At 45.9% G+C, this 26,349-nt stretch overlaps 1 protein-coding gene across 2 annotated transcripts in view; it reads right to left on the bottom strand.

Annotated features, from left to right (window-relative positions):
- INTS6 (integrator complex subunit 6) overlaps positions 1 to 19,532 on the bottom strand; it is a 242,077-nt gene extending 222,545 nt beyond the window's left edge. For both annotated transcript variants that reach the window (XM_030200446.1, XM_030200447.1), the window contains exons 1-3: positions 19,112 to 19,532; positions 18,790 to 18,867; positions 18,050 to 18,199 (exon numbers count right to left, since the gene is read on the bottom strand). In XM_030200446.1, coding sequence (XP_030056306.1) covers positions 18,050 to 18,199; positions 18,790 to 18,867; positions 19,112 to 19,222 — 339 coding nt within the window. In that variant the 5' untranslated portion in view covers positions 19,223 to 19,532. The remainder of the gene's footprint in view (positions 1 to 18,049; positions 18,200 to 18,789; positions 18,868 to 19,111) is intronic.
- Between the last annotated feature and the right edge of the window lie 6,817 nt (positions 19,533 to 26,349).

Here is a 26,349-nt window from a genome sequence, read left to right as displayed (position 1 = left end):
ACTCCTTGGACTAGAAGAACGACGACAAGGCACAATGACACAGGGTACTCAAAGAATCAGCCAGTCTTCCTTGAGCTGGTAAGTAGCAGAACTGCAATAAGTGAGAAGGTAAAGAAATAGAATGGAGAAAAACATAAGCATTAAGGAGTCCTTTTACTGAATTGCATTAAGTGCTAATGCGCATTTAACACTGGAAAAAAGACTTACCACAAAAAAGTAATTTGCCTGTCAGCGCATACTATTTGCGCACTATATTTTTAAAAATCTTTTCAGGAGGGGGAATATCATGGGCTGGGAAAGGGCATGGAAGTGTTATCCAACTAGCATTTTTTAATATGTTTATATTTTTGCAGGTCTCACATGCTAATGAAAAATTAGCATGGGGCCTGCAAAAATAAAAAAGCCCTATTTTTGGGCCACATTAGAAAAGGGCTTATGTAGGAAAGTCCCATGAGCGCTAATTTCTTACTTTCTTTAGTAAAAGGCCCCTAAATGTTAAACATTCAGGACCGCCAGGAAAAAATTATTTTATGCTAAACAAATGATCTAAAGTACTGATCTACTGAAAATAGTCAAACTAAAGGGAGGGAGGGGGAAATAAAAAAGCATATGCTTGATACTTTAGCATTGTTTACCATTATGACATTATGTCTGTTAGCACATGCTGAGCTTTAATAAAAGGGCCCCTATAAGAGTGAACAACAGTAATCTTATTATTAGCCGACAGTTAAATTTAAAAAACAAATTTGACTTTTTTTAACTAGATATTGTCTAGCAAATTAATTGAGAAATATATAAATCACCGGGGTACTGGAAAGCAATGGAAGCCAAGGTATAGCAGAACAAAGGCGTGTGTGTGTGTCACAAGGGCATGCTCACTTGCTCAGCTAAACAAAATTATTGCTAAGACTCCAGAAAGAAGGCCAAATAGTACATTCAAGGCATTTATTAATGACATCAAACCAGTGCTAGTGTTTCTTGTGCTCTATTCATAAATACCAAGTTAGAAACCACTGAGACAAAGGGGTTACAGACTTTTCCCTACTGTGTATTAGTGAGAAATAGAAGCTTATTAAATCAGGTCCAATACATTTTTCATGACTACAAGTAATGCAGAAGTATCTCATCCACTCAAACTTAAGGCAGGCTTACTATAGCCTTTGCTGTAAAATAAATGTGATTAATTTACTTGAGAACTAACTGGCAGGGAAGAGAAGCACTTCAAACATCATGACCTGCATCTGAATTTTTCCAAGTTGCAACCATGTACATTATGATTACAGATCACAAATTTCCACTCTTTACATAATACCAAGGAGGATCAAGGAACGATGCTATAAATGCATTGAGCAGGAAACGAAGATGAAGCAGGGCCAAATACAGATAAGTTAAAAAAAAAAAATACAAATCGGATGTGAAATACAAAAAAATCTTCAAAGATTATTTGTAATTGGTCTCAGGCACTATTTTATGTAGTTGTCTAACTTGTTTTTCTCCAAATCACCAGCTAAAATAAACTAAAAATTACAACTCTGGCAATTTTTTGAAATGCTTTCTTACATGAAGCATCCAGTACGTGCAGATCCTAAGAGAAAGGATAATTAAAGTGCTCCTCTTATAACCCTTCTTGTCAGAAAATACTGGACAAGGTGGAAAATCCATAATGGTTAAATGAGATGTACAAATAGAGTTAGTCTGTGCCAATGAGGTCAAATGACAAAAAAAGGAAAGGCTTACAGAAGAGAGCTAAACAGAGCATAATAAAAAGTTATCGCCCACTTCCATCAATGATTTTACAAGGTGAAGCTGGTCTGCAACACTTATAAGACAATTTCACAGTCAATTTAAACCATGCCGTGACAAGATACGGTTGTACTATCAAAAGATTCAAATCTGTTCACACAAAATATAGCAGCTATATTAAGGAACTGATTTGATAACAAGATGCCTTTGCGAGAAGTATAAAAAAGGCACATATTGTAAGCTTATTTTATAAAAGCAAAACACCCACAACAAACCCCAGTACTGCATAAACTCCAATGTACACATCTAAACCTGCTCCAATTCTGGCCAAACTACAATCCCAGAATACCTACATGCAGCAAATGTACTTATATGGAAGTACACAGCAGGGTAATTTTATTAAAGCTCTTCTTCATGTGTAAAACAGCTTTTACATAAAGGAAAAGCATGTACAATTACCCTCTGCATTTTTTGACTCATTTACCTGGTTAAAATATTGTGTCTTTTTCAACACATCACAATGCAGAGAAGTTTTTTTGTTTGGGGGGGGGGGGGGGTTGGGGGGGGTATCAAATTGGATTTTTTTTTAAGTAGGGCACTATCTACCCTGCCAGTTTAAAGCAGGTTAACTAATGGAGACCGAAAAGTTTCTTAATTGCCTTTCTGAAAATGGCTCAACCACATTTTAGCTGCATTGTTTTAATTCAGAAGACTGACCTAAAGAGTTACTTGTTTCTTTTTTCCAAAGACACAGACCTTATTTGAAGATTTCCCTTTTCATCAAGCTGTTCTTAAAATAAATGGGTAAGATGAGAGCTTGAAAACTAAACTTCAGCATACAAAAAAAAAACCCTATATATATATATTTTTTTGCCATGCTAAACTGTTAGCAACATACTTGGAAAACTCTGTTGTATTACTGTGAAATGAAAAAATAAAATTTAAATTCAGGTTGTTTTTACTTACTAATATTAGAGCACTAAAAGTCTCCTCCTCTTCTAATTTCTAGCACCTACTTTCTGGCAACCTCTCCGAATATAGAGCCTCTTATCAAGCCGTGAAAGTGGTTCTCGTGCGGCAATGCCGACAAAGCCTATTGAAAGTGAATGGGTTTTGTAAGGATTACCGCTAGCACAGCTTGATAAAACAGGCCCATAGCTTGCTATGTTTCACTGTTAATCATGGTTGGTTATCCTCCAAAAGCCATATGTGGCATGGAGGTGTACCCTAGAGTTGTCGCCAGAGAACCAGGGAAAATAGGGTTCAATCCCACTTCTCCTGACTTTTGGCAAGTCATTCAACCCTCCATTGCACAGCTACAAACTTAGCACACTAGTGTCATTCAGTAAATCCAAACCTAACATGTTATTTACTGCAGGTCCCATTTTATGCAACAGGACCTATCTACTATAATAAAAAGCAACCTCAACGTTCTGAGGACACTGACGTCACTGAAGTCAGTCAGTCTCCCAGAACGGTTCGTGGATTCATGGTGGTGAAGCCACCCCACAGACCCGTGCCCCGCCCTCGCGTCAAACGTCATGACGTCGAGGGCAGGAAAAAAAAAAATCAACTAAACAAACGGTTCGCACCCACGCAGGGGGAGGAGGAGTAGGAGTAGGGAAACATGCGGAGCGTGTTTCCCTACTCCTCCCCCTGCCAACCCACCCGCGAAAAGGGGACGCGCCGCCAAAGCTCCGGAGTGCAAATGACTCTGGAGACCACTGTTCCCACATCCAACACCCCCCCCCCAAATCCTCAAAAAATACAAGCCCTGCCCACAGATTCGTTGACCCCCCCCTAAAGCTGCAGCTGAACACAAGGACCCCCAGCACCCCCCCCGCAACAACCTCCTCCTGAGACACCCACCTTCGCGTTGCTTTGCCGGCGGGGGACCCGAAACCCCGCCAGCACAAGCCCTGTCTGCTCACTACGGCGTCATCTTCGGCGTTCCTAGCCTGTGGAGGCAGGGCTTCTGTGCGTCTGACATCCTGCACGTGCATGACGTCAGACGCACAGAACTCCGCCCTGCACAGCTACCAACACCGACGCCGTAGTCAGCACACAGGACTTGTGGTGGCGGGGTTCCGGGTCCCCCGCTGCCAAACCAACGCGAAGGTGGGTGCGATGGGCACGGTGGGTCGGATGGCTGCGGCCGGATGCATCGCCGTGGGTGGGATGGTGCCGGGAGGGGGGGCATCGCACCTCACAGGCAACTGCTAAATGAGGAAAACCTTGCTAGCGCCCGTTTCATTTGTGTCAGAAACGGGCCTTTTTTACTAGTTTATTAATAATGCATGTTAATTCAGTAGTATCTAACCTTTGGACTGCAACCCTTCTTTGAATCTGTAGCTCACCTTGAGCTCAGATTTCAGTAACTAAATGTAAAATCCATCTGTGCTTTTTGAGACAATTACTAAGGGGTCCTTTTAATAAGGTGCAGTAATGGATTTAGCGCACACTGATTAGCGTGCTCTAAATAAGATGCCCATTATATTCCTACAGGCATATTAGTGCACACTAATTGTTAGCATATGGTAAAATTATGTATCATACCTGATAATTTTCTTTCCATTAATCATAGCTGATCAATCCATAGACTGGTGGGTTGTGTCCATCTACCAGCAGGTGGAGATAGAGAGCAAACTTTTGCCTCCCTATATGTGGTCATGTGCTGCCGGAAACTCCTCAGTATGTCGATATCAAAGCTCCATCCGCAGGACTCAGCACTTAGAGAATTACACCCACAAAGGGACACTCTGCCCAGCTCACCACCGCCGAAACGGGGGAGGGGAATTAACCCAGCTCATCCCCACACAAGTGGGGGAGGGGAATCCGTCCAGCTCATCCCCGCGGAGCAGGGGAGTGACACCACCCCGCCGATGCGGGGGGATCTGGCTTATCCTGCAACCGCAACCGCGGGAGGAGCTGACTGACCCTAACACCGCCGAAGCGGGAGGGGTACAAAGCTGCCCTACAGCCGCACGAAGCGGGAGGGAGTGCCGGCAGAATTTAAGTCTCAATCCAGCCCCGTAAAACGGAGGGGAGAGGAATGCAGCAGCTCACTGTAACACAAACTCGTCTCAACTCTTGAAGAATCCAAGTGAAAAAACTTGAACACGAAGTCCTCCTGAAGTAACTGAAGACTAAACTTGAACCTAAAATTCAACCAGAATAAAACAGTACAGATATCTGGGAGGGGCTATGGATTGATCAGCTATGATTAATGGAAAGAAAATTATCAGGTATGATACATAATTTTACCTTCCATATCATCAAGCTGATCAATCCATAGACTGGTGGGATGTACCGAAGCAGTACTCACCCAGGGCGGGACATAGAAATCCCTGACCGCAACACTGAAGCTCCAAACCGGGCCTCCGCCCGAGCAGCCACAGTCAAGCGGTAATGCTTGGAGAATGTATGGGCCGATGCCCAAGTTGCCGCCTTGCATATCTCTGCCAAGGAGACGGACCCGGCCTCTGCCATCGAGGCCGCCTGAGCTCTAGTGGAATGAGCCTTCAGCTGGATAGGCGGCACCTTCCCCGCGGCCACATAAGCCGCTGCAATTGCTTCCTTGACCCATCTTACCACTGTAGGCTTAGCAGCCTGCAGACCCTTACGAGGACCTGCAAACAGGACAAACAGATGATCCGATTTCCGGAAATCATTGGTCACTTCCAAGTATCTAATGATGACACGTCTCACATCCAGATATTTAAGAGCAGAGTATTCCTCTGGGTAGTCCTCCCTACGAAAGGAAGGGAGACAGAGCTGCTGATTCACATGGAAGCGAGAAACAATCTTGGGCAGGAAGGAAGGCACTGTGCGAATAGTCACTCCTGCCTCAGTGAACTGCAGAAAAGGCTCTCGACATGAGAGTGCCTGGAGCTCGGAAACTCTTCTGGCTGAAGTGATAGCCACCAAAAAGACTGCTTTCAACGTCAGGTCTTTCAGAGATGCCCTCGACAAGGGTTCAAAAGGCGGCTTCTGCAATGCTCTTAGCACCAGGTTGAGATTCCATGCAGGCACCACAGAGTGCAGAGGAGGGCGCAGGTGATTAACTCCCTTGAGAAAGCGCACCACATCTGGCTGCAAAGCCAGGGAAACACCCTTCAGTCGGCCCCTGAAGCAAGTCAGAGCCGCTACCTGGACTTTAAGGGAACTGAGCGACAGGCCTTTCTCCAGACCTTCTTGCAGGAACGCCAACACTGAAGAAATTGGAGCAGTGAAGGGAGAAAGTGAGCCTGCTTCACACCACGCTGCAAAGGTACGCCAAACCCTGGCGTAAGCAGTAGAAGTAGAGCGCTTCCTCGCTCTCAGCATAGTGGCGATGACCTTGTCTGAGAAGCCCTTCTTTCTCAGACGCTGCCGCTCAATAGCCAGGCCGTAAGACCAAAGGGGGAGGGATCCTCCATCACCACGGGACCCTGACGCAACAGGCCCTGCTCCACTGGCAGCCGCAGAGGATCGTCGACTGAGAGCCTGATCAAGTCTGCATACCAGGGACGTCTGGGCCAATCCGGACCCACCAGGATTATCCGGCCCGGATGCTTTGCCACCCGGTCTAACACCCTGCCCAACATGGGCCAGGGCGGAAACACATAGAGAAGCTCTTGTGTTGGCCACTGTTGGAGAAGAGCATCTACTCCCAGGGATCGAGGGTCCCGTCCTCTGCTGAAAAAGCGCGGCACTTGGCAATTGGCCGATGACGCCATCAGATCTAGGCTCGGCTGGCCCCAGCGCTTTGTGATGTCCAAGAACGCCTGAGCAGATAGCTGCCACTCTCCGGGCTCCAAGGTATGGCGACTGAGAAAGTCCGCCTTGACATTCATGACTCAGGCAATGTGGGCCGCTGACCGCTGTTCCAGGTTCGCTTCCGCCCACTGGCATAGGTTCATGGCCTCCTTGGCTAGAGGGGCGCTCTTGGTACCTCCCTGGCGGTTGACATAGGCCACAGCCGTGGCATTGTCCGACAGGACCCGCACTGGCTTCAACGCCAGTACCGGGATGAACTCCAAAAGCGCCAACCGAATGGCTCTGAGTTCCAGGAGGTTGATAGACCACTTTGCCTCTGCAGGAGACCAGAGCCCCTGCGCTGTCCTTCTCAAGCAGTGGGCTCCCCAGCCCGACAAAGAGGCGTCCGTCGTGACGACAATCCACTCCGGGGTCACCAGAGGCATTCCCGCAGACAACTTGTCTGTCTGCATCCACCAGCTCAGCGCCTTGCGCACTGCTGGGTCCAAGGGAAGGTGCACAGCATAATCCTCCGACATCGGAGTCTAGCGCTGCAGCAGAGAGTGTTGTAGTGGTCTCATATGAGCCCTGGCCCAGGGCACTACTTCCATCGTGGCCGTCATAGAGCCCAACAGCTGCACATAGTCCCAAGCCCGAAGAGGAGAGGCTACTAGGAACTGGTCCACCTGAGCCTGAAGTTTGACAATCCGATTGTCTGGCAGGAACACTCTGCCCACTTGGGTGTCGAATCGAACTCCCAGATACTCCAGGGACTGAGTCGGGCGCAGCTGGCTCTTCTCCCAGTTGATGATCCATCCCAGGGAGCTCAAAAGAGCAACTACCCGGTCCACAGCTTTGCCGCACTCTGCATAAGAGGGGGCTCGGATCAACCAGTCGTCCAGATAAGGATGGACTTGTACTCCTTCCTTTCGCAGGAAGGCCGCTATGACCACCATTACTTTGGAAAAGGTCCGCGGAGCAGTAGCCAACCCGAAAGGGAGGGCTCTGAACTGGAAGTGTCGTCCCAGGACTGCAAAACGCAGAAAGCGTTGATGAGGAGGCCAGATGGGAATATGCAGGTACGCTTCCTTGATGTCCAAGGAAGCCAAGAACTCTCCTGCCTTCACTGCCGCTATAACAGAGCGGAGAGTCTCCATGCGAAAGTGCCGCACTTTCAAGGCCCGATTGACCCCTTTGAGGTCGAGGATAGGCCGGACAGAACCTCCTTTCTTTGGTACCACAAAGGAAATGGAGTAACGTCCCTTGCCAATCTGATTTTCTGGCACCGGAACGACCGCACCCAGGCGGATCAGGTTGTCCAAGGTCTGCTGCACTGCCACAGCTTTGACCGGAGACTTGCAGGGAGAGAGTACAAACCCGTCTCTTAAGGGTCGGCAGAACTCTAGCTTGTAGCCGTCTCTGATGACTTCCAGCACCCAAGCGTCTGAAGTTATTGTGGTCCACTCGCCCAGAAACGAGGACAGCCGTCCTCCAATCTGCACTGGGGCGTGGACCAAGGCCCCGTCATTGGGTACGAGACCCTGGGGGAGGACCGGAGGGAGCACCTCCGGGACGGCGGTCTCTGCGAAAGGAATGCTGCTTGGGGGAGAAATTCCTCTTGAAGGAAGAGGGGGCAGAGGAGCCCGACCTGCCCGGGCGGTACCGACGGGCTTCCTGAAACCGTCCTCTGGAGGTACCGGGGCGAGTACTAGCCCGAGCCCTGACCTCTGGTAACTTCTTGCCCTTAGTCGTGCCGAGATCGGTCACGATTTTGTCCAGCTCGACCCCAAAGAGCAGCTTGCCTTTAAAAGGCAATCTAGCCAGGCGGGATTTAGAGGCGTGGTCAGCAGACCAATGCTTCAGCCAAAGCCACCGCCGCGCAGAGACTGTCTGAGCCATGCCTTTAGCTGAGGCCCTCAAGACATCATACAGCAAGTCTGCCAAATAGGCTAAGCCCGATTCCAGGGCCGGCCAATCAGCCCTCAAGGAATGATCCGAGGGGGAAGCCCGCTGCACCATAGACAGGCACGCCCTGGCCACATAGGAGCCGCAAACTGAGGCCTGCAAACTTAAAGCAGCCGCCTCAAAGGACGACCTTAAGGCCGCCTCCAATCTTCTGTCTTGGGCGTCCTTTAGGGCCGTGCCACCTTCCACCGGCAACGCCGTTTTCTTAGTCACCGCAGTGATTAAAGAATCCACGGTAGGCCACAGATAGGCCTCACGTTCACTTTCAGGCAAAGGATAGAGGCGGGACATAGCCATAGCCACTTTAAGGCTCGCTTCCGGGACATCCCATTGAGCCGAAATTAAGGTGTGCATGGCATCATGCATGTGGAAGGTTCTAGGCGGGCGCTTCGTCCCCAGCATAATGGCAGAGCCAATAGGGGCTGAGGGAGAGACGTCCTCCGGAGAGGAAATCTTCAAAATGCCCATGGCCTGCACTAACAGGTTGGGCAAATCCTCTGAGCTAAAAAGCCGCGCTGCAGAGGGGTCATCCGCTCCAACCGAGCGGGGATCCGTCTCCTCCAAGGAATCCGCAAAGGACCGTTGGGAGAACTCGGATACGCTGCCCTCATCTACATCGGAGGAGACAAAGTCCTCCAAGGCCTGGGAATCAACCCGAGGGCGTTTACCTCCGGGGACCTCAACCTCTTTACCAGACGAGGGAGCAGGGGCAGCGTTCTGCATAAGGAAGGCCTGATGCAGCAGCAAAACAAACTCGGGGGAGAAACCCCCCAGACTGTGCACTTCCGCAGCCTGGGCTACAGCCCTAGACGCACCCTCAACCGGCGCTCGCAAGAGCGGGGGAGAGACATGCTGCGCATCCAAGATGGCATCCGGCGCGACACTCCGCGAAGGAGCCGCGCGGGAAGAACGGCGCTTAACTTTAGCCGCTTTTGTGCCGTCACCCAAATTAAGGGCGTTCATGGCATTAATGTCTCCTACCTCAAGGGCGGCCCAAGAGGAAGCCGTCCGAGCCGCGTGGCCGGCCAAGATGGCGGAGGCGAGCAGCGACTCTTTGCGCCCTCCGACGCCATATGCCACGTGGAGAACAATCGGGGAACCCCCTGCCCGCTATAAAAAAGTAAAAATTACCTGCTTTCCGCTCCGAGCTGTAACGACCTGGTGTCCCAGTGAGTAGCTGCAATAAACGTTTAAATAAACGTCGAAATAAACGCCTTTAAGGACGTTCAAAAAATTTTTTTTTTTTTAACGGAGCCAGCGGGAGGGGGGAGAAAAGGAGGGACCTGGCGCCACCAGGTTTGCACTTGCTCTGAGATAGAGAACATACTGAGGAGTTTCCGGCAGCACATGACCACATATAGGGAGGCAAAAGTTTGCTCTCTATCTCCACCTGCTGGTAGATGGACACAACCCACCAGTCTATGGATTGATCAGCTTGATGATATGGAAGCTTTATTTTATACTTAAAAGCAATTTAACAATTCTTTCAAGAAAATTCTTGACCAGAAAAGAAGCAATATCATATAACCGCAAACCTCACTAAGCATAATTTAAAGGGAATGGCAGAAGCCATCTATCTAACTAAACCAGTTAGAGACCCTCAGGTAGAGATTTACATCTCTCTTGAGGTGGGGAGAGATCAGAAGGTAACCCACAAGACTCCTCCTCCGAGAAGTAGTGTGGGTCATCCTCCGAGTCCTATGAATGGTCCCAGAGTCTTCACCAAACTTAGACTGGGCTAAATGAGTCTGTGCCTGCCTCAGTTCAGCGAAACCATGTCCACACACCAAAGAAAGGTGTGGTACAGCCCTACCCTCCAACTCTGAGGAAGCTTCCTCCCCCAACCTTGAGAGCAGTACTGCATCAATGTCGACACCCTTCGAGATAACTGCCTCAAGGATCTGTGCATAGGCATGAGTAGAGCCTCAGGAAGAATCTGGGGTTGATCCACAGCTAGCATAAGCGCCCTCAATGCCTCAATGGTATGCAGTTGCAGCACCTGCGCCAGCTCCTCTCTAAGCATGGCTCGGAATCACTCATTGAAGGAAGAAATAAGCAAAGGCAGGGGAGCGGCAGACTGAGAAAGGGTCTGTGCTGAACTGGTAGTGAAGACCTGGCTGCCCGGAGACATGTGCACTAGCACCTCTTTCAAAGAGGAAGAGCACTCCTCCCGGTGCCGGCACTTCTCAGATATTGTCCGAGTGCTCCTGGAACCGTGCATCGATGAGGACTGATGCTTGTGCTTCCCCCGATGCTCGGCATCACAGTCCTTCGGTGACAAGGACGATATCAAACCAATATGTGCCCTCAGTGTAAAGTCTGGTCCTAGGGCCTACTCTATACTACATAGAATTTTTATTGTTTTTCATCTCTCCAGTAGTCCTTACAAAGAGCAGGATCAGGTCAACAAAAGACTGGGTTCAGCTGGGTATTATGAGGTTGTCAAATTGTGTGTTATTTTTAATTATATTTTATGTACTGTTTTTAATGTGCTGTAACTGCTTTGTGAAACCTTTTGTGACTGAAAAGGGAGGACATAAGCACAAAATAGAAAACAAATAATAGGTGTTCAAAATACAAAGTGGATCCTCTTCGTCTCTACTGGCCATTATATCAAATGCATGACAATGCAAAAATGAATCAGTTTCTACAGTGTATAACACCTGCAGTGCACTGTATGCCAATGTATTTAGCATAAACACTATTTTAATATTTAATATGATTGTATTGTTAACAGTGATACATTATGACACTGCTTTTTGGGGCTTTTCAATGCTGTGCAGATTGAATAATGTTTGCCCATAAAGCTTCGTTTTCCCAGATTACAAGGTGGTTGTAGAACCTCTTCCTAATTCATTACCTACCTACACAGAGAGTAATTTTATAACATAGGGGCCTTTTTACTAAGCTGCATTAGGCACTAATGCGCACTTAACACAGCTTAAAATGGTGTACTGTGGGATGCATTCATGCATCCTGCAGTAACTGCCAAATGTGTGAGGGTTATCTCTATATATAAAAGGCACCTCCAACGTTCGAATGAAGCCTCAAGCCGGAAATTTGAGGCGGCCGAGATATCCGGTTTTGCCGTGTCTGCCCCGCCCTCGCGTCACAACGTTATGACGCTGAGGGCGGAACAAACACACTCGACGAATACCAAGAAGGTTATAGAGAACAAGCAGAATAATACGTCACATCAAACGACTAGACCGGGTCTGATGTCACACACACAGCGCTTTAAACTCATTTAAGCTGACTGCAGTCATTCCCCTTCTCTCTCAGCGAGCCGCCCAACCGCCTGGCCTTACCACTGTACCCCCCCCCCTCGGGTCGATGCTCCTCCCCCCCCCCCCCGAGGTCCACACACCTCCTCCCCCCCCACCCCACCCCCAGGTCGACACAGGCATCACTTTCAACGAATTCACCTGACTGAAGTCCTGATTCTAAATGAAGCACAGAATAGCAGAGGGCAGGCTCGCCTTCAGCCTTCCCCTGCTCTCTCAGCGTCACGCCCAACAGCAAACAGGAAATGAGGGCGGGGCGCTGAGAGAGCAGGGGAAGGCTGAAGGCGAGCCTGCCCTCTGCTCTTCTGTGCTTCGTTTACAATCAGGAGGACTTCAGTCAGGTGAATTCGTTGCAAGCCATGCCTGCGTCGACCTCAGGGGTGGGGGGGAGGAGGTGCGGCCTTGCTAGCGCCCGTTTCATTTCAGTGAGAAACGGGCCTTTTTTCCTAGTATATATATATATTTTTTTTTTTTTTACAGGGGCATGTCAGAGGCGTTAGGTGGGCATTCTTGTGCTAACTGGTTAGCACAGGAATGCCCACTCTCCTCCCCCCAAAAAAGATTTAGCGCACACATGTGGCAATTACCACAGGATGTACGAGTCCCACGGTACATCATTTTAAGCTGTGTTAGCCCATCTACATTAATGCACATTAACTGGTTAGTGCAGGAATACCACGTGAGCCCTTGCCGCCTACAAAATGGGTGGCGATAAGTTCTCACATGGTAATTTTTTTTAATGATCGCATGCTAATGGCAATGGCCATTAATCACAAAAAAAAAAAAAACCCCAGAAAATTGGCTATTACACAGCTATGGTAAAAATGGCCTTAGCGCGAGGGAAAAAAACATGTAAGGCCATTTTTTACTGTAGCGTAGTAAAAGAACCCTATAGTGCCTAGGCAGAAAAGATACATTGATGGTTTGCACATATGTTGTCTTCATAAAATAAGGGCATGTGTGCCTTTATAAAGTTACTCCACCAGAGAGCAGACACAAACATTTACAAATGCTCAGAGGCAGGCACAAATGACCGATTTAAGTTTGCATTGATACACATACATTTTATAACATGTGTGTCTTACATCCCCAGGCCAACTCCACCCAACCTCTGTCTCAGAGAATGCCTAGAAGTATACATTAAAAAAAAATGTGCACTACTGATGCTTTTATGCACATATGGGCAATTTCTTAAGCACCTACGTGAATGTATAACACACTAATTCTCAGGAGATTTGTCATGTCATCAAATACACTGAAAGTGACTAATGCATTAATCACTGCTGATCGGTCAAAGAACTGTTATATCACTACATTTAAATTCCACTATTTGGGAGAAACATTCATGCAGTGGTGCTGTGGAAGTCACGAGATGCTCATATTAGTCCTAAATGACAGAAAGCATCCGTGTAAATATGGGACATTTACCTCTATTCCTTATTGCCAAGGGCTCACAGGTTAGTGTTACATGGTTTCCAGAAACGAGGTGGTGAGAACTGACACTGCCTATTATTTTGGTATTTTTTTCCTCTATTGTTCAAGGCTCAGAAGTTGGGGAAGGGATTTCTAATTGAAATAAGATGGCAGGGGTTATGAGTCCAGAACCTTTTGTCATGCACCATTGTTATCTGGAGTAGAACTTTTAAAGGAAACATGTGGGCGGGGGATGTTATTTGGAGGGAAGGGCATCTCTGTTGGTAAAAAAAAAACCTGAAAATGAACATTGTGCAGTCGTATTGTTTGTCTTGACTTTTTCAATAAAAAGAATTTCAATAAATTCCATTAGCATGTTAAAATTCTAATAAGTATACTTATACTATAAGAGTAATACCTGCATTTAGAATGTTTTCCTATGGGCAACTGATACCAGATAAAAAAAGGCATTTGTAGTTTGGTAAACACGTGGAGTCACCCCCATAAAATTTATATACTAAACCCATGCCCTCTGGATACTTCTAATCCCACTAGACACAGTGGGCCTACTTTTATAACAGGACATCTATGTGAGAAGCCCAAAAAGGCACCTATTTTATAAGCTTCCAGAACCAGCCCGAACAGTACCCATACGTACAGCATGCAGTACACCATATTTTCAGCAGTCTGCTGTGGGGCAATTTTATAAAAGGTTTTTCTGCATGTAAAAAAGCCCTTACATGTACAAAAAAACAAAAGGGCCCTTTTACTAAGCTGTGTTAAGCAGCAAGATGCACCTAACACAGCAAATATGGCCTAAAACAGGATGTATTAAAGTGTTCTGTGTTAGTTTTGTTTTTTGGGGGGGATGTCAGGGGTGGTGAATGGGTCTGGATGCGCTAATTGGCTAGCGCACTGACATCACCACCATGCTAACTGGTTAACAAATTCTTAATGGCTCCTAAATAGGAGCCAGCAAGTGCTCCCATGTTATTTTTTTTTAATGGCCCCACGCACTAATGCTAACATTAACGCACAGATTCAACAAATAGGAAAAAGTCCTTTTTTAACAGCCACACTAAAATGAGCTCAGCGAAGTCCACATAAGAAGAAACTATGCCCATTTCTTAGCACAGCTCAGTAAGGGGGCTCCACAAAAATTACCTCCAATAAGCAGTTAATTTGTATGTTTGTCAAATCCATCACTGTTATGTGCATGCATGCCAGGCTTCAAACAAAAGGGAAGTGAAGTGTAAACCAATCACCAAAACAGTAATATTTCACTATAAACACCGTGTTCAGTCTTACTCCAAAAAGTTATATATGTTTATATATGAAAAATAGGAAGGAAAAGCCTCAAACTCCTGACAGGTGCCTTTATACTTTTCTACCTCTTCGTGTATCCATCACAGGCATAAAAACCTTCCAACCTCCCTATTTTCACTCAAACTTTATTTTTAATTAACAAGTTCAAAAAACGTTCATTTAAACTATACTTAGATTCTCAGCTTAGTTTCAGGCCTGAGAGAAAAAGTAAGTCTTGAATCCAGACTTAATTTTTAGCAACGATATCTCCATCTGAAAATAGTGCAGCAATACATTCCAGTGGAGATGAAGAGCTAATAATTAGCATTCAGAAATCTGACTGAAAGAAGATAGTCACTCTGTGTTGATAGTTTCAGTCCACCTCCTAGAAGACGCCACTAAAATTACTTATACATAGATATCATAATAGACCTGAAACTAATAGGAATGATGTTTCAAACAGCTTGTTCGCCAGGCTCTGCTGAACTGCTGCCCCACCTTCTCAAAAAAGGATGTATTTATTTTACAAATGTAATAATCGTTTTCACATATCTAAACATACCGAAAGCAGTTTACAAATCTAAAAAAATGCATAAAAAAATACTAAAAAACAAATGAAGACTAGCACCAGCAAACTAATATTCCTTCCTACTCTTTCATACTCCTGTTCAGCTATTATCCCCACAAAGAAACAGCCAGGTTTTCAACTACTAAAAATACATTGTTCAAGGAGACCAGATGGCTGAATGGCTGGCATTCAGGAAAATATTTGATGGTATCTATAGTTCCCAGTGAACAAATGCGCATGCCACTGCCAGTTAAATTTTTCATTTTAATCTAATTGCCTATATCTACGGAGGATCCAAAATGAGAATCCATAGAAATACACTGTTCAAGTGTTTCCAAGCCTGCACTGGTAACCCCACATCCAATCAGGTTTGAACAGGATGTAAAAAGGATGCCTGCTCTTTTCTAGTGGCCCTATCACTGACGGAACACTTGAGTGAGATGACTATAAGAACTACATTAAAAAAGGGCCAGCTGGGAGGAGTAGGCACCTTTTCATCAAAGAACAGACAGGGAGACAAGTCCTAGAGAAAATGCACATTTCTCTCATTCATATTTATGGTGAATATCCTGAAAACCCAACTAACTGTGATGTTAGCCAGATGCAGTTTAAAATAAAAAAAAAACAAATCTCATCTATTACGCTTACGGTCCTCAGCAGATTCCAAGAAAACGTAAGACATATTGGTTTGGGAAGCTCTGTACTAGGCCTCACATCTGGTTATTTTGGAACAGTCTTGAGGTGCACCAATGGAGGAAGTATCATTGTCTATACTGCAAATAAATTGAAGACTAAAATTTCCACTCAGATTCCTTTCAAATGCTCTAAAAATTGAAAAATAAATTATATCTTCCTAATCCTGTACCGATACTCATGGTAAAGAGGCCTTTTACTAGATTGTGGTTAAGTTTTGCACTTATCATGGAGTTATATGGAAGACTGTGAAGTAACTGTTGGGAGCATAACCAGCATTTTCTCATACAGTTAACCCACAGAAAAGTTAATATACAACAGGTATATCAACAGTCAGCATGGATATACTTACTACTGTCTCATACTGATAAGTGCATCTTTATAACAGCATCAGTACATAGTGAAGTATGTTAACTGCAACTGCAACCCATGCCCTGCCCAATAACAGCCTATGCAGTTAGCATGTGAACTAGTGTGTGCTGTCATGCCAAATTGGTAACACCGACATAGAAAACAACAGCAGAATAAAACCATATAGCCTATTCAGTCTGTCCATCCATATCAACCACCATACTCTACAATCCATTACTCTCCTTTATTGTCCCATGCTTTCTTGAATTCAGATACAGTCCTCATCTCCACTGCCACCAACAACACAGACAGGCTGTTCCATGCATCCATCACCCTTTCCATAAAAAAAATATTTCCTTTGATTACTCCTGAGGCTACCCCCTTTTCATCTTCACTCTATGCCTCCTCGTTCCAGAGCACTCTTTCAACTGAGAGAGCCCCTATGCCTTTGGACCACAGAGTATTTATATGTCTATCTTATCTTTACATATTAAGGTCTTTAAGTCTGTTCACATATACTTTATGATGAAGACTACTGACCATTTCAGTAGCCAACCTCTCGACTGACTTCACACCTTCAAAAAGATATAAACAGGATGATCCTACAGAATTATACACAGCACTCTAAATGAGGTCTCACCAGAGACAGCCATTATATACTCAAGCATCCTTCTAGCTTTTGCTGGTACCTTTTCTACTTGTTTTGCCACCATAAGCTCATCAGATACATTACCATGATCATGTGCTAACAGCACGCACGCTAATTCATATTCTAACTATTTAGCACAGACAAAGAAGCATTCTTGTTATCCACATTGAACTTTAAAGGTAATTGTGGGCTATAAGACATAAAATGCAATGCGTAATGTTAACTCAGCATTTCTAAACTAAGTGGTACCAGTGCTTTTGCATCCTAGAAAAAAAACAAAAAGCCAGATGCACTAAAAGTGTTCTGCTATTCTGTGACCAAGGAGGAAATGCCTAGACACAATGTACAGCCAAAGATGCCATGTAATAATTCATAGGGAAAGGAAAATTCCTGGTTATAGAGAAAGGCTGTGGATGTTGACAAAAAGAGTCTTCATCTGAACATATCCAGTATTAATCTTCCTGGCTTTTTATCATCAAGCTCTTTCATAAGAATTGTCACACTGGGACAAACCAAAAAGGTCCATCTAACTCAGCATCCTGTTTCCAACAGTTGGCAATCCAGGTCATTAGTGCCTGGCAGAATCTCCCAAAGTAGCAAGATTCAATGCTGTTTTCTCTACTCTACCTTCATAACGTTTTATGGACTTTTATTCCAAGAATTTGTCAAAACCTTTTTAAAACCAGCTACGTTGTTTTACCACATACTCTGGCAAAGAGTCCTGGCGCTTAACATGTTCTAAGTGAAAATAAAATGTATCTGGTTTGATTTTAAATGTGCTACTTACTAACTTCATGGCATGTCCTCTAGTCCTTTTACTTTTTGAAAGAGTTAAAAAGAAACCAACTGATTTGCATCTACCCATTCCACTCAGAACTTTACAGACCTCTTATCTCTCCTCAGCATCACTTCTCCATATCGATGACCCCCAACCTCTACAGCTCTTCCTTATATGAAAGTCATTCCATCCCCATAATTTTTGTCACCTTTATCTGTATCTTTTCTAATTCTGATATGTCCTTCTTTAAGATGCAGCCTCAAAGGTTTTGGTATGGTATGTTAAAATAAAAAAAAACGTTAGTTTTTATAATCATATAATCAAGGGTAAAATGAGTCTATTAAGAAAATATCAAATGTTCCCAAATAGTCAGTATGTGATGTCTTCTAAACTTGTGGGTAATGTTAGTTAACAGCATGTGTGATTTCTGTGTACTTGTTTTTTGTCCTAGCATATGAAGAAAGTATTTTGTATTACAACACTTGTGAATTCCAGGTAAGCGTGTGTGTGTGTGTGTGGGAAGGGGGGGGGGGTGTTTTCATTCTTTTCCACGATCAACCTACCTGCCCATAGTTGTCTATGCCAGTTACTAATCTATTTAAATTTAATAAATCAAAAGCTGTCCTTAGAGATTGGCCAAGGGTGGTAAGTCCTACAGCCTGAAGATTTTTCAGTTCATTCATAAAGGTCGCATGGTTTTCTTTCCATCCAGCCTGAAAAGAGAAATGTAAGAAAACTTATTTTGCAACTATTAAATGCTATAAAGGGGCAGCATCTTTTTTTTAATTTTTTTGGCTAATGACAATAAAGGTATGCATGCAATCCTGCAGCATCCCCCCCCCCTTTTTTTTTTCATCTCAAATTCAAGCTATACAAATACTTGGTCTATCATGCAAGTGCTTGACTAGGTGTAAATGAAAGGCTGCTGTTCAGTGGCCTGGAAGGTGTTTCCTGCCGTTCTAAGGAGGAGTCTGCTCATCACTTCCCTTATACAAACTTTCTGCCTGCACGCTCACACAAGCCTCGGCCTTGCCTCGTTCCCCTTTAATGCAAACTAGCCCTGGAGTTTGTCACTTTTAACTTGAAGAAATATCACCCACAGTTCCTAGCTGCACTGCACACAGCAGAGAGGAAAAAATGTCGGCCATGTTTCTATCAGCCCCCGGAGCTGCCCGCGCTCCCTCGCCCGCAGCAGCGGGTTGGCAGGCAGAAACATGCCCAGGAAGCAAACGAGTCATGCTCGGAGCAGACTGGGGACAGGGCGGGGGGTGAAAGAAATTAAACGGCAGAAGGAGGGGGTTACCTTGATCCCATACGGAGCCTCTTCGAAAGTGACCAGCATGTACCTGTCTCCTCTGCTGGCAGGATCCCGGGATCTCAGCTGTTAAGAAGAGGGAAATGGTGGGGGAGGGGGGAAAGAAAAACGAAATATATAAATGTTAATAAAACTAAGGACTTGAAATGCACTTGCCGTCCATGCACACGTTATATAAACAAACTCCGTCCGCCCCCCCACCCCGTTCCCTCCCCAGTTTCTATTCACTCGCCCTCCCCCACAAAGCTTTCTCCTGCTGTGCCAGGGCGACGTGGAGTCTTCCTGCATGCCTTAGTTTCTTTTACAATACCTTCATGAAAGTCTCTACAGCGCCTTTAGCTACGTCCAGATAGGTAGTGCCCAGATGGGTGCGCTGGCTCATGGAAGCGGACGTATCTATCAGAAAAAGTAAAATGGGCATAGTGGTGCCGGTGGCGACGGACGACTACATGGACTACACAAAGCAATTCCCCCCCCTAAATTTTAAAATAGATTTTTTTAGATTTTTTTTTCTTTGGCCTGCTCTAAGTAAAGTGTAGAGGATGACTCCGGGGGCCCCCGTGGGAAAATAAGAACTCCCCTTTCAAGGAAGGAGAGTGTTTTTTTTTTCCTTAAAATTATATTTGTTTGTTTCTTTTGAAGGGAGTGTTTCTTTTCTTTATATATTTTTTCCTCCTCGCCCTGTTGATGTTACAGAAGTTTCAATGAGTCCCACACCACTTTCCCTCTAGCTCTCGCCCTCTACTGAACGCTTGCTTTTTCACTCTTTGGTTTTAAGCCAGGCAGGAGGTCGGGAACCTCCCTCTCGAGACACGTCCAGCCACCACGTGACCCTTCTCACCCCGACTCGATAGGCCTGCCTGCCTTCCTTCATTAGCATATTCTTAGGAGGGGAGCCGGGCGGTTAGTTAGCGGCAGTTATTGAGCACGCGCTGGATGGTGGCGGGGAGGGCGGATTGCGTCACGAAGGTGTTACTGAGCATGCGAGAAGCTGACGTTCTCTTGAGCTCGATTTGTTTGAGGACCGTCTTGATTGAACGCCAGTTGCTAGAAAGGAGTTTGTGACTTTGTGAGGGAGGATGTGTATGGTGGTTGTGGTTTTATCTTGTAGTAATATAGAATGAAGTTAGTACAATTTTAATGAAGAGGAGGATACGAAGATGTGGTTGTTCACGTTTTTTCTTTATATAGATATTTTAGGAGCTGTTCCTGCTTCTTTGCTTGCCTTCTCTTTTTTTTTTTTTCTCTCTTAGATAGTGACGTATGAAATGATTCATTCTGTTTAAAGACGAGTGTTTTTTCGCTGTGTTGGTGGAGAGCGAGGGTGTTTTCCTTTATTTTGGTGGCGTACTGGAAGTGGTTGATCTCCTTAGATTGTATTGGTTTGTGTCGGCGACATACCGTTCAATAAAGTAGTGTGGTGGTGGGTTTGTTCACTTCAAAGGTTAATAAAATGAAAATACGGCGATACCTTTTTAATTGGTCTTAATTTACTACATGTATTCCCTAGCTTCTGCAAGTTGGTTTGAGCATCTGTTGAGTTAAATAAATATCCCTTTGTTTTCCATTTTTATATTTGTATTTACTAGGCTCTTTAAGACCACTGCATATTCCTTAAGCTGGCAGCAGCTGGACCACAGAGTTTCATCATGAGGGTTCCCAGGCCCCGCCCCCATCTACGTAATCGTCCTTAATTTGTTTATTACTCTTCTAAGCGCTCTGCCTTTTTTTATGTGTGATGGGAGGTGACACTCGCTACCCTTGCAATACTCCTGGTTTTCGTTTGGTGTTGTAGACGCACTTAAAAAAAGCGATGACTGGTTGGGCGGCTAAAGGTTCCTAAGCATGGTTTAAATATATTAATTAAAAGTCATACCAAACAACAATCCTAGTAATGAAACGGTTCCGCCTTGTAAACTGACTTTGCAGTGGAAGCCTTGGTTCATGTAGGGTCATGAAAATAATAGCGTCCCTTGTTAGTTTGGTTCTCCAGAGGAATCCGTGTAATCAAAACCTGACTACAAAAATAATAGTTTGGCTGTAAATGTGTTTCTGTTCAGCTTCTCTATATATTAAAAAAAAAAAAAGTCCATATGGTACTTAGGTAAGCAACTTGATCACATTATACCATTTCTGCAAAAACTATTGGCTACCAGTACAACTACTAATTTTAAAACTCTGTGTGGCTGTTTTACTGAAGTGTGTTAGGGGGTTGCACTTACTGTGCACTAACAGCAAAAATTAACGAGTTTTTGCAGTAAATGCAGGGGGTACACGGGGGCTGATAAATTGGGCCCTCTGTACAATCTGCCAATGCATATAATGCAGCTCATACAATATAAGTACATAAGTATTGACACACTGGGACAGACCAAAGGTCCATCAAGCCCACCTGTTTCCAACAGTGGCCAGTCCAGGTCACAAATACTTGGTAAGATCCCATCAAAAAAGTTCAATACATTTTATGCTGCTTATCCCAGAAATACTACTACTATTTAGCATTTTTATAGCGCTACAAGGCGTACGTAGCGCTGCACAAACATAAGCAATGGATTTTTCCCAAGTCAATTTAATAATGCTCTATGGACTTTTTCTTTAGGAAGCTGTTGAGACCTTTTTTTAAACCCTGCTAAGCTGACTGCCTTTACAATTCCAGAGTTTAATTACACATTAAGTGAAGAGAATTTTTCTTTGGAATGACAAAAATGACTGCTACCTGGGGCATTGCCACACATACCCAATTCCCTCTCCTGTTCAGTCCTCTTACTCTGATACACCCCGATTCCCATCCTTCACCCCTATCTGAGGCCCCTTAACCCACTTGATCTGTACCTCTGATCCCCTCAACCCCTTCTATTTTATCACCAATTGGACCCTACCCCACCAATGTAGCTTAGAGGTAAAGCCTAGTGATCAAATGGAAAGGATTAGGAGTAGTCCCCCTCCACTTCCTCTTTGTCCAATAGTGGGTTCAAAATGATATTGCTGGTTCCTAGCAGTAGTCCAATGGTACTGCTACTAGAGGTCAGCCTTCCAGATAAGCACTAATTGTGCTATGAGACTACCACTAGGGATCAGCAAAGCTATTATTTACTAGTAAAACAGGCCCGTTTCTGACAAATGAAACGGCGCTAGCAAGGTTTTCCTCGGAGTGTGTATGTTTGAGAGAGTATGTGTGAGATTGACTGTGTGTGTGAGAGAGAGAGAGTGAATGTGTGTGTGTGACAGAGAGTGAGACTGCTGGGTGCGAATGTCTCCTCTGTCCCCACCCAGCGATTCTCCTCTCTCCACTGCTCCCCCTCCAGCCACCCAGCGATCCTACTTTTTCCCTTGCCCCCCTCCAGCCACCCACCGATGCTCTTCTCTCCCCTGCCACCCTCCAGCCACCCAGCAATTCTCCTCTCTCCCCTGTCCCCCCTCCAGCCACCCAGTGAGTCTCCTCTGTTCCCTGCCCCCCCTCCAGCCACCCAGTGATTCTCCTCTCTCCCCTGCCCCCCTCCAGCGATTCTCCTGTGTCCCCTGCCCCCCTCCAGCCATCCAGCGATTCTCTTCTCTCCCCTGCCCCCCTCCAGCCACCCAGCGAATCTCCTCTCTCCCCTGCCCCCCCTCCAGCTACCCAGCAATTCTCCTGTGTCCCCTGCCCCCCTCCAGCCACCCAGAGATTGTCCTATCTCCCCTGCCCCCCTCCACTTTAATCAGCATATATTAAATTCCCCCCATGTGCTACGGAAAAGCACCGAGCACATCCTATATAATAAAACGCACCTCCAACATTTTGAAGCTGTAGTTCCAGAACGTTGCAGGAATGCTTCAAGGCTTGAAGGCTTCACTTTCTCGGCTTCAGAACGCTGGCGGTGCATTTTATTATATAGGAAATCCTAATAAATAAAATATTATGAATCTAGCACCTGACAGCAGGAATGGAGGGAGACCACCAGGCCTCACTTCTGGGTAAGTTGAGGGGGTGGGTTAAATTGGCAACAGTTGGGAGGAGCTTGGCAAGGGGAGGTTGAGAGACTGGCTGAGCAGATTGGAGTGGTGCAAAGGAGGGGCATATGATGGGGGAAGGATCAGTTCAGAAGGGAGAGCTGATCAGGTTTAGAGCCATGGCCACACTACCAGAGTGGTGGTGTGCGGCTGCACTTATGGCCTCTTCTTGAGGAGGTGGTGGCAGTATTGACCTGTGCACTAGCTGTCCCTGCTGGTCAGACTGCTAACCTGCCCATGTCACACCTTGTTTCCTTTTGCCACCCATGCTAGGCAGCTACTATAGATCTGCTCTTGAACTGCTAGTTTAACACTGTAAATGTTAGTACAGGTCCACACATTTACTGTGCAATAAAAACCCATACTAACTTTAACACAGCTTAGTAAAAGAGCTCCCATGTCTAATATTTAAGGCTGTTAAAAGAAATGAAGAACAGGATCTCCCTCTATGTACCTCTTTAATCACAACCAGTGAAGAAACAGTGTGTTTTAAGCCTGTAAAATGTATTGGATATTTTCCTGCCTTAAATATGTCTGAAGTGTATTTCTCCTGTGTGGCCAGCAGATGGTGCGTGTTTACATGTAAAACTGTTACAGAGGACTGACTTCTCTTTGTTTTAGTTGGCATACAGATAAAAGTGCCTGTAGTGATATAACCAGTTTTTATTTGAAATTTGGGCTCTGATTGGCCTAGAATTTGAAATTACCCAGCAGATGCTGGCTGTTGCTTCAGTTTCAGCCCAGGAGGAGAGAGAGAGAGAGATCCCTTTGCGGAAGCTCTGTAAACAGATATTACTACTATTTATCATTTCTATAGCGCTACAAGGCATACACAGCGCTGTACACCATACACAAAAAGACAGTCCCTGCTCAAAGAGCCTTGATCTCCCGGGGTACTTTCTAGGAAGTATGCAAGTGTCCCACACCTTCAAAAAGATATAAACAGGATGGAGTCGGTCCAGAGGGTGGCTACTAAAATGGTAAATGGTCTTCGTCATAAAGCATATGGAGACAGATTTAAAGATTCTAATATGTATACTTCGTAAGAAGGATGGGAGCGGGGAGATATGATAGAGACATTTAAATATCTATGTGGCATAAATGCATAGGAGGCAAGTCTCTTTTATTTGAAAGGAAGCTTTGGAACGATGGAGGTAAAAGCATAGACTCAGAAGTAACCTGAAGAAATACTTCTTCACAGAAATGGTGGTGAATTTGTGGAATGACCTCCTGGTGAAAGTGGTGGAGAGGAAAACAGTATCTGAATTCAAGAGAACTTGGGACAAGTGTATAAGGGAGAGTAGATGGCATGGATAGGCAAACTGGATAGGCCATATGGTCTTTATCTGCCTACATTGTTCTGTTTCATGCTGAAAATGCAGTGCATTTTTGGCTGAAATCAAAACTTCCCCCTCCCCGACCAAAAGTGGTAACCACTCCCCCCCCCCCCCCCCCCCAACCAAAAGCGCCACTCTCCCTGGACCTATTTAGAACTCCTGGTAGTTTGGTGGCTAGTCGGGGCAACAGTGATCCCCAGTCGTTCCTTCGCTTCTGACTTCTAGTTGGAGCTGACTATCTTTGTGGCGTCTGTGTCACTAGTGAACCCTTCTGCTTTCTGTCATCTCGCAGAAGTCAGGTGAAACCTGGTGAAGGGGCGTCCAGCACCCTCGAATGCACTTGCTGACATCACGGAGGCCTGATTCCCTACAAGCCAGCACTTCTGTGGTGCACGGCTACAGATGCGTGGCCACAGGGCGTACCCTAAGGGTCATGCCCTGCCCCTTGGAGCACTGAAGAAGTAGGAAACCAGAGGCATTTTTATTTGTTATGGGGAAACGTAAAATTAAGCCTAAGACTTCTACACCTACTGTGGGACCTTTAGATAAGCATTTGATGCCTACCGTGCCTACAGCATCTCAGACACTCTCTCAATCAAGGGCTTCATTTTCCTCACCAAATCGTACTCCCCTTTTTCCTCCTTTGTCCTGTCAAGATGGGAACTCCCAAGAGGTTTCCCTGCCTCAAGTTCGGGAACATGGTGAAACTGCTAAGTCATCTATTATATTTACCAAGCTGCTGATAGCTTTTCAGTTGGCAGAATCACCTGGTGTGTCTCCAACTAGTGAGGAAAAACAAGGCACAACATTGAAAGATTTATGGGACTGTAGGAGTGGAGGGTATGTTTAAATCTGTGGTCTCTCGGTCTTTAAAATTTTCCCAATATGTTGTGGAAAAACTGACAAATGTTTATTCAAATATTGTTCCATATCATCAAGCTGATCAATCCATAGACTGGTGGGTTGTGTCCATCTACCAGCAGGTGGAGATAGAGAGCAAACTTTTGCCTCCCTATATGTGGTCATGTGCTGCCGGAAACTCCTCGGTATGTTCTCTATCTCAGCAGGTGGTGGTCACACACAGCAGCAGCTCTGGCTAGGCCTCCAAGCCTAATTTTTAGGTTTTGTTGAGTGCCTGGGGTTGAGGGCTCTTTTGAGCAAGTGCAAACCTGGTGGTGCCAGGTCCCTCCTTTTCTCCCCCCTCCCGCTGGCTCCGTTAAAAAAAAAAAAAAAAAATTTTAAACGTCCTTAAAGGCGTTTATTTCGACGTTTTTTTTTTTAACGTTCATTGCAGCTACTCACTGGGACACCAGTTCGTTACAGCTCGGAGCGGACAGCAGGTAATTTTTACCTTTTTATAGCGGGCAGGGGGTTCCCCGATTCTTCTCCTCGTGGCATATGGCGTCGGAGGGCGAGGGCGCAAAGGGTGGCTCCCCGGATCGCTTGTGCGCTTCTAGAGGGGATGCGGGGGTCTTACAGCCTGATTCGCCCTTGTTGGGTGACAGTTTCGTGACCGATGAATGTCCCGGTCCTTCCTCCGGCGTGGCGGTTTTTCCCGCCATAAACGCCCATCCCCCGCTCCTCGCCTCCGCCATCTTGGCCGGCCACGCGGCTCGGACGGCTTCTTCGTGGGCCGCCCTTGAGGTTGGAGACATTAATGCCATGAACGCCCTTAATTTGGGCGACGGCACAAAAGCGGCTAAAGTTAAGCGCCGTTCTTCCCGCGCGGCTCCTTCGCGGAGTGTCGCGCCGGACGCCATTTTGGATGCGCAGCATGTCTCTCCCCCGCTCTTGCGAGCGCCGGTTGAGGGTGCGTCTAGGGCTGTTGCCCAGGCTGCGGAAGTGCACAGTCTGGGGGGTTTCTCCCCCGAGTTTGTTTTGCTGCTTCATCAGGCTTTCCTCATGCAATACGCTACCCCTGCTCCCTCGTCTGGTAAAGAGGTTGAGGTTCCCAGAGGTAAACGCCCTCGGGTTGATTCCCAGGCCTTGGAGGATTTTGTCTCCTCCGATGTAGATGAGGGCAGCGTGTCTGAGGTCTCCCAACGGTCCTTTGCGGATTCCTTGGAGCAGACGGATCCCCGCTCGGATGGAGCGGATGACCCCTCTGCAGCGCGGCTTTTTAGCCCAGAGGATTTGCCCAACCTGTTGTTACAGGCCATGGACACTTTGAAGATTTCCTCTCCGGAGGACGTCTCTCCCTCAGCCCCTGTTGGCTCTGCCATTA

The sequence above is a fragment of the Microcaecilia unicolor genome, chromosome 4 (assembly GCF_901765095.1).
Source record: "Microcaecilia unicolor chromosome 4, aMicUni1.1, whole genome shotgun sequence".
In the NCBI taxonomy this organism is placed as follows: domain Eukaryota; kingdom Metazoa; phylum Chordata; class Amphibia; order Gymnophiona; family Siphonopidae; genus Microcaecilia; species Microcaecilia unicolor.
The sequence above is the reverse complement of the archived record's forward strand: the minus strand, read 5'-3'. Positions and strand labels throughout refer to the sequence as shown.